At 54.1% G+C, this 8,398-nt stretch overlaps 1 protein-coding gene across 3 annotated transcripts in view; it reads right to left on the reverse strand.

Annotated features, from left to right (window-relative positions):
* The window catches only part of GGA1 (golgi-associated, gamma adaptin ear containing, ARF binding protein 1), an 8,719-nt gene extending 422 nt beyond the window's left edge, over window positions 1–8,297 (reverse strand). Inside the window, exons 1-15 of one of the 3 annotated variants that reach the window (XM_009578373.1) lie at window positions 8,218–8,297; window positions 7,840–7,915; window positions 7,224–7,322; window positions 5,796–5,919; window positions 5,178–5,278; window positions 3,994–4,074; window positions 3,441–3,578; window positions 3,217–3,298; window positions 2,678–2,785; window positions 2,221–2,376; window positions 1,390–1,454; window positions 1,077–1,247; window positions 843–955; window positions 676–758; window positions 218–389 (exon numbers count right to left, since the gene is read on the reverse strand). In XM_009578373.1, coding sequence (XP_009576668.1) covers window positions 218–389; window positions 676–758; window positions 843–955; window positions 1,077–1,247; window positions 1,390–1,454; window positions 2,221–2,376; window positions 2,678–2,785; window positions 3,217–3,298; window positions 3,441–3,578; window positions 3,994–4,074; window positions 5,178–5,278; window positions 5,796–5,919; window positions 7,224–7,307 — 1,478 coding nt within the window. In that variant the 5' untranslated portion in view covers window positions 7,308–7,322; window positions 7,840–7,915; window positions 8,218–8,297. Of the gene's footprint in view, window positions 1–217; window positions 390–675; window positions 759–842; window positions 960–1,068; window positions 1,248–1,389; window positions 1,455–2,220; window positions 2,377–2,677; window positions 2,786–3,216; window positions 3,299–3,440; window positions 3,579–3,993; window positions 4,075–5,177; window positions 5,279–5,795; window positions 5,920–7,223; window positions 7,323–7,839; window positions 7,916–8,217 lie in introns of all 3 variants that reach the window. The other 2 variants (XM_009578372.1, XM_009578374.1) reach the window with 2 other exon arrangements.
* Between the last annotated feature and the right edge of the window lie 101 nt (window positions 8,298–8,398).

Raw genomic sequence — 8,398 nt, forward strand, 5'->3', positions numbered from 1 at the left:
CCTGAGGGGGACTTGGCAGCCAGAGGCCCTGCTCCCGTACTTGGGGAGCTTCCACTGTCTAGTCAAAGAAAAAAACATTGTGCTGGTTCCTGCTAATCTGAAGGCAACACAACTGGCTCTCAGCCCCCCAGAGCTCTCTCCACCCACCCTGCCTTTCCTGCAAAGGGAGAATCACACTTCAGTCCAGTCTGGGGACCTCAGCCCCAGAAGCCACCTTACCTTGGGGACAGCGGACTGAAAGACAATGTTGCGGATGGGCTGCGGGGCCGTGCTAAGCATAGAAATCACCACCACAAGCACATCGGGCCTCTCGGGCAGGGCATCCTTAGCAAAGTGGAAGAGGACGCGGAAGCCGTGCTGATCATACACTGTCACAGGGAGGATGCTGCCTGTGGGAAAGGCAGGGACAGGCAGCAGTCAGCCAGGAGGGAACTGGCCCTGCAGCAACTTCTCTCCATCACCCAAACTCCGTACAAGTGACAGAGATAACCACTCCTCCTCAAACTCCACAAAATCCAACAAGCAGGAAGTTTCCTCACATTCTTCCCTTCCATATGCGCACGGTTTGTTCCACCTTCTTCATACCCTGTCCAGTTGTTACTTCCCTGATTTGTCTAGCTCCCTTCCAAACAGTCCACCCCGCCAAGCTTGCCCCACTCTTTCGCCCCGGCTCACTGGGTTTGATTGACTCCAGAGGCACAGTGATGTTGGCCAGCGAGATCTCCTGGGGCAGCGTGGTGGCAGGCGGCCGTGGTGGGACTGCAGTACTTCCTACTGGTGTGGTGGAAGCTTTTGGGAGCGTAGCAGGGGTAGGCAGCTCTGAGGTCAGGGGCAGCGTGGGGTTAGGGGAAACACTCTGGAGCACGGGCAGAGCGCTGGGATTGTGGGCTGTGGTGCCAGAGCTGCTCCTGTTCTGGAGATCCCTCAGGGTGAGCCGGGGGGGTGGCTGCTGCTTCTCCCTGTAGGGAGAGAGAGCAAGGAGTGGAACGGGGCACTGAAACGTCATGTCCAGCACCCCAGAAATGGAAACGATGGGGAGAGATGCAAGATTCCACCACCCTTGCTTACCATCGCACTTGTTGAGACTCTGGAGGCAAAGACTGTTGCAGCAGAGTCTTGCCCAGGAGGTCTAAGTCATCCAGGCCACTGGTGAAAGGAGAAGGTTTGGGGGAGGATGCGCCAGCATCTGCTTTGACTGGTGGCGTTGCTGTGATAGGGGTGATACTGAGCTCGTTGCTATCTGATGACTGTAAAAAGAGTGCACAGGAGAATCCCCCAAGCAGGGTTGCGTATCAGCACCAACCATCAGACGTGGCACACTTCCCTACCTACTCCATTTGTTGCTTTTACCACCCTCCCCACCTTCTGCCCTGGCTCCCAGCACGTTACCTGGAAGCTGTTCCAGCCACTGTTGTCACTAGCCTGGGCAGGATGCGGTGCTGGGTCATTCAGGCCTGCCGGGGGTAAAAGCAAACATGAAGCTTAGCTGCCAAGTGGGTAAGAGCATTAAATGAGGCCTGAATAAGACACAGAAGCAGCAGAGCAGAACCACCAATGGTCTGGCTCCAGTCCTTGCATGGGGGACAGCCGGGAGGGTGATAATGTTTTTTCTGCCCAGAGATCCTCATTTACAGTCTAGTTCTCACTGCAATTGACAGAGAAGTGAATACTACTGGGTTGACAAGCCTCACTGACCATGTTGTCTACTTCATGCTGTTGTATTCAAAGCACCTATCTTAGGAAACAGAGACTTTGTTGGAAAAAGCAGGATTCTAGAGCCTTCTGTGACTGGCACCTCACAAGACTTCGATGTGAACAGTTCTGGAAGTCCCATGCATCTGTCGTTAGCTCGTGACTTCAACTGCAAGGAGTAAACAAGAGGAGCTGGGGGTGATCCACCCTTGTGATCCCATCTGGAGATGGCCATTGCATCACTCTTGATTTACCTGCCATGTCAGTTTTCCCAGAGCAAATCAGAGGGCACATCCCTGCAGGCTCCCTCTGACTAGTCAGGAAAACACCATGGGACTGAAGTTCAGAATCATAGCAGGGTCTTTCCCTCCTTCTCCCTCACACTAAGTGAAGGCCACCTCTTGGTCTGTCATTATTCACCTCTCCCAGAGCTCTCCCTCATTCATGCTCCTGCCACAAGGAGAACCATCCACGCAGACTGGCCAGAGTCAAGGAGAGAATAAAGAGCTTTTGCTCTGGCCTTCTCACCTAAAGACATGAGTTCATCATCCAGCAAGGAGACAGAGCCAGTTTGGTCAGGCACGGGGACTGCTGAGCCACCTGAAAGGGTGGGCAAAGCTGGGTAGGAAGGGCCTGTTGCCGGAAGATCCAGACCCGACAGATCCAGAAGCGCTGAGGTGCTGCCTGCAAAGAAGGAACAAGCTGAGAGACAGAAATCTTATCCAGTCCTGATCCAGTGTGCTGAGGCCAGTTCCCATCCTTCCTCACACTTGGGAGAGGGAATTCCCCCTTTGCTCTCCATTCCAATTCCCTCTCTTCATGTATCAGTCATCCCCACAAACCATTTCCTCATCTCACCAGCCCCACGCTGGCTTCCTGCAGGTTTCACCTTTCCACTTCTCTCAATCTTCTCTTACATTGCAGGAAACCAGCAACAGGGTCCCTCTGCTTGACCTTCCTGTCCCCATTCCCCAAGTCTCCTCACCTCGAAGGGGACCGGCCACCGTCTCCCCATTGATCTCTTCTCCCCGCACAAGCTGCTTGTAGAGATTGATCACCTGTGTCAGATTGTCATTGGCTTGCAGGATCTCCGCTGAAATTGAATAGGTGGGAAGTAAGTTTGCAAGTCATGGAGAAACAGAGTGAGTGACTTTTATACCCCAACTCTCTCTATTCCTTCAAAGCAAGGCCCAAGGAGCTTACAGCAGCCCACTGCAGATAGCATTTTTGCAGTTGTTGCTGCAAAGTGTATCAGGGTACATTGACACCTCCATGGTAGTCTCAGCAGGACAAGCACAAGCATTGTTCCTACAGCGAAGTGGAGGAAGCCTGTAACCCTGCTGACTGCTGCCACGTGAATCCGCTTAGGGCCAAGCCATAGACTAACTAACCTACAGAGAGCAGCCACCTCAAACAGAGCGGTGGCTGCTGACAGATGCCATGCCATGGGCAGCCTAAGCACAGGCTCCCTGAAAGAAGATGGAGGGAGAAGGGGACAGAATGCGAAAGGCCAGATACACTTACCCAGAGCTTCATCATTGTCTTCTGTGTCACTGGCGAGCCGGAAAAGCATGGGCCTCATGCGCTCGCAGCGCTGATACAGCTCCTGAGGGAGAGGAGAAAGGGGTGCTGAGGCGAGCAGCAGGATGCCTAGCTGGGGGTGCAAAACAGGCAGGAGGAACTTGAGGGGATAAGGGTCACCCATCTCTGCTAAGCTCAGGGAGGATGCTGGCATGGCCTTTCCTCACCTTCATTAGGTCCTCATTGCTCTCTGTTGTCTCACCCCTGCTGTAGTTTGTCACCATCTCTGTCAGCAGCTTCACATTGTTGTTCACCTCCTCGATGGCATTCACCCTCTTGGAGATCTTCTCCATGCGCTTCTGGTCCTGGAGGGGAAGCACACGGGGAAGGATGTCCTTGCTCTTGTCTGCAGCTTGGAGAGGAGGAAGGCTGGGCCAGCCAACACACCAAGTCCCTGGACTAAGGCACAGCAACACTGCCCTCAAAACAGCTCCCACTCCAGTGGAAAACGCCAGATCATCTCTGGGCCAGCACTTGCCAAACAGGGATGGAATTGCCACAGACCTAGTGCTGCAGCAGGGCTTGGGCCACAAAAAGTGCCCAGAGCCATTCCTCCAAGTAGCCAAGGGATGGCAGAAGTTACACAAGGACTCTTTAGCATCTGCTGCTGCAAAACTTTGGGCAGAAGCTCCATATGTCTGCATGAGGACAGAGAGCCACTGCTCCCTTGGTGCCAACCACTGCCACCCAGACCCCAGCTCCTCTTCTCCCCAGCCGCACCTCCTGAACCATCTCCTTGATGAGCTTGTTGGCAGCCCGGAGGTCCTCAGGATGGGAACTTTTCAGGAGACGAGCCAGTATCTGCAAAAAAGAAGGTACCTCTGAGCCCAAGCTGAGGGGTGGCAGCCAGAGTCACTCTTGCAACACTCGAGCCAGTGGAGTTACCCCTGCCCCAAACCCGTATCTGGCAGAGGCAACAGAGAAAGCCAGCCGTTTGAAAGCCCAGCCATGAGAGCTTATGGGCTATCACAGGCCAGGGAGAGAAGTACAACTGGTCTTCCTTTTCCTGTTGTGGTTCTGGTTATGTAAGATAGGTCTTTCCCTGAAGATCCCCTGCATTCAAAACCTGCTCCTGCCTGCCCATTATGCACCACTGGAGACCCCAGAGCACAGCAGCACTAGTACTGAGAAAGAGAGAAAGCCTGGTTTACACAGGAATTGCCATAGGATTGCAATGGACTCCTACTCAGACCTCTTCATGTGCCTCTTTGCAGGTGCAACTGGTGAAGAGGGAGAGCTTCCACTTTCTCTCCCCTTCTGTAGTCAGTGAACAGTCCCACTGGCCACCTACAAATCCTCATTTGCACACTGTGACTGTGACCCATGGAGACAAAATACATCCCCTGCAGCAAACTGGCCTCACACTTCTGCTACAGAAGTAGACCCAGAGGAGCCTAATGCTTGCTTAAATGTATCAGCACTGATAAAGCAGAGGTTTGCCTGAGTGGTGACACAATTCTGATGGAAAGGCAATATAGGATGGGTCCAGGAAGGTATAACTAGTTGGGCAATAAGCAGATTGCAGTGCTGGGGGTGGGGAAAAGATAACAGCAGCAGCATCTGGGGCTGGGATTTAAACCTCATGGCCGGATAACTCAGAAGCCCTGAGACTGCACAGCAGCAAACCTCCCAGAACCTGCTGGGCTAATGTCAGCGCTTCACCCTTTGCACCATCCTGCAGCTAAGCACTCCAAAGGTCAAACAGACCCACGTGCCCGACCTCTGGCTGTTTCCTTTGACATGATTTTGGAGTGGGCCCTCAGCATTCCCGTGATGCATTTCCTGAAGCACAGCATGTGAGGCAGGGGCCTTGACTCTTTCTGGATCTCCACCCCAGGAGGACAGGAGATCCTGGGGCAGAGAAGATGTTGCCCGCTGTCCCTCTCCTTGCACAGAGCCCGTACCTTGGATTTCTCTTCATCATCAAAGATGATGTTCTTGGGCCGAGGGGGAGGAGGTGGAAAAGGAGCGTCGTCAGGCAGTTTTGGGTCACACTTCACGATCCCTGCAGTAGAGGCCAACGGAGAGGTCAGGAGGACTCGCCCACTGGGGGATGGCACTGCCACATAGGTAATTTCTTCCCTAATGGACCACCAAACCCAGCTGGGACTGAGGGGGTTTGGGTCTGCTCCCACTACCCATGATCCTGGATTGTGTTTTCATGCAAAAACTGCCCCCCACTCTCCATCAATATCCTATCTTAGAAAAACCCAGCATTGACTGCCGAAGCACTTGCAGCCCTCCAGCCCCAGCCCCTTCCAGTGCCCCATCTCCTGCAGGAGCAAGCAGATGTCCCCTCCAACCCATCAAATGATTCAGACCACCAGCAACTCCCTCTGCCCAGCTAGGAGCCACAAGACACCTGCTCCTTCGCCTGCCTCTGCTGCTGAATCAGGCAGACTGATGGATGTGCTGGGTCTGGGCACAGGAAAGGGAGAGTCTGTTTCAGATTCTGCCCAGACACAAAAGGAGGGAAGGCAAACCGTCCGTCCACCTTCCCTTTCCAGGGCAATGCCTCTCACCTTGTTTCTTCAGCATCTGGTAGGCTTCTGAGATCTTCACCTCGTGAGGCAGCCCTAATGTCCAGCTGTACATCAGCTCCAGGATCTTTGACTTCACTTTTTCTGGTGTCCGGCTGCCCAGATACTAGAGGAAGAGAGAAGAAGTGGCTTCAAGCTGATCTGAGCTGTTGCAAGCCTGGCCTGCTCCTCTCCTCCCCTCCCCCAGGAGAAGTGAGACCGTTCCCAACGGCTCAAGGAGGAGGAAAGAGGAAGCAAGCAGAAAAATGCAACACGTCCTATGCTGCGCTTGGTTTCCACCACAGGAAACGCAAGAGGTGGGAGAAATGCTACACCAGCAGCCCCTCAAAGACACACAGAGACAGGTGAGAAGGCTCAGACGCATTTCTGTCACCTTGTGAAGGAAAGTGTACTGCTAACAGAAGCTGCTCGGCAAGGCAGCCCTTCAGGAACGAGGGGACAGCAGGGCTGAGAGAGGAAGGACTGTGGGTAATAGTCTCTGGGGCAGGGCTCAGCCCTCTCTCCCAGGGGCACTCTCCAGCACAAAGCGCGTGGCACCCTTTAGAGCTAGGTGAGCCCCAGATGACCAGCACCCAGTGGTGAGATCTCCAAACGTTACAGCTCTCCCCCTGCCATACAATCATCCTTCACCCTTCTCCCGTGGGTCTGCTGTGGTAGACACTAGTGTAGAAACAGCACGTGTGCCACCAAGGCCAGTGGCTTAAGGTAGATGACATTCTCTAGGGCGCCTAGCAAGAGGACTTCAGGGTGCCGCTGTCACTGTCCCTGGCTATTCATCATCACCAATCACAAGCTGCGACTGACAGATGAAGGTTTTCCTTAGTCATGTTTAGTTTGTGTTCCCTTAACTCCATCCTTGCTGGTGTTAACTGCCTTGACTGAACAGGACAGCATGCACAGCTTGTTCTGCTGCAGGAACAGCAGCATCAGCAGAGAAGCAGGTAATGACTTGGTGCTTCAGATGGAGTTACCAGAGCACCGCTGACCAGGCCTGGGCTTGCCCTCTGAGAGTGTCTCAACCAGGTTGGGACACCTCGGAGAGACATGGTCACGATGTCAAAGCTGAGGGAGGTTTCTGAGCACATGCAGCACAGACAGGGCCCAAGAGAGATGCAAGGAAGGTGACTCCAGGCACGCAGATGAGCTCAGTAGTCTCACAAGTGCTGGTTGCATCATGTCTAGCTGGCCCTCAGCTTCCTGCATCAAGAATCACCTAGGAGCAGAGGGGTGAAAGCTCACCTTCCCACTGGAAAACTCACCAGGGAACGAGGACTAAATCTCCTACTGGCACTGTCCTGTTTCCCCCACATCCCAGTGCGTGTTTGACCTTTCTGCTCAGCCACTACTTCTTCCCAAAGCCCTCCTGCCACCAGGCTCTGGTGCCCTCCAGCACGATCCCCTGGGACCCACCTTGGGTGACACCACTTTGATGAGCTCATTGAGGAAGCGGAACTTGCCCACCTCGTCGTGGAAGCGTTTGCCGCAGCTCTTCATGCAGGACTCCAGCACCTGGGGAGAGGGGCCTGGTGAGCTCCGGCACAGGGTCAGCAGCAGATTCAAGAGCCAGCTCCCTCCTGCTGCCCCCTCGCCAGGCACAGAGCCTGTAGCTATCCTCACAGCAGCATGGAGGGACACCACCTTTCCCTCCCAGGTGGCCAATCACCCTCCCAAAGCAAAGCAAGAAGATTTTCCTCTTTGGAGGAAACAACCACAACCCATGGAAGGAGATAGCCTTAGAGAGTTCACAAATACTGGAGTTTCACAGCATGGATCCACGACATTAAGGGAACGAAAAGCTTCCCATCAGCTTCAATAGGCTATGATCCTTCCTAGGAACAAGACCTTTCCTACCAGTCACCCCTTCTCTCTTGTGGAACCACCTTCAGCCCCCCTCCCACCCAAGGGCTCGGGAGCTCCAGGGCTTTCTCAGAGGGAGTTCAATGCTTCCTGTGCTCCTCCAGTCAAACTGGAGCAACCCCACACCCTGGCCCTCCACCTAGTTCTACCAGCCTGCAGATGCCCTTACCGTGAGGGCCTGGATAGCTTCCCATTCCTGCGGAGACTGGATCTTGTGGGCAAGAAGTCGGGTAGCAAGTGGAGGACTGGAAGGAGTGAGAGGGAAAAAAAGCTAGCCAGTTATTGATGAAAAGTACCTGCGTGGATACTTGTGTTTCTATCTGAGAATCCAGGGTTGAAAAGCATGTTGCAAGTTTAAGGCACTGAAAAGGCACTAAAACCGTGTGGGAACCTTCTGTTAGTGGACCAGGGCCCCCCACCCAGCCCCACTTTGAGGGGCTTCGTGCCTATTCAGCTCTCAGGACAATCCCACTGAATCTTACCGGGTGGGCAATCATAACCCAGGCCCATGACCCGGAGCAGCCTGGGGGAAGGAAGAAGCACTTACCCTTCTAGCTCCTTATTGAGCTGCTCACAGAAAGCATTGATACCATCCCAGTCCAGGTCCTTGTTCAGAGGGTTTGTCGCTTTGTCTGCGGGTGGGAGAAGGGAACGGTGAGAAAATCTCCCCAGGCTCCCACCCTGTGGAAGCGAGGGGCAATATTGCTCCCGCTCCCTCCCGGCCAACT

This window comes from Fulmarus glacialis, unplaced genomic scaffold (assembly GCF_000690835.1).
Source record: "Fulmarus glacialis isolate BGI_N327 unplaced genomic scaffold, ASM69083v1 scaffold21545, whole genome shotgun sequence".
In the NCBI taxonomy this organism is placed as follows: Eukaryota; Metazoa; Chordata; class Aves; order Procellariiformes; family Procellariidae; genus Fulmarus; species Fulmarus glacialis.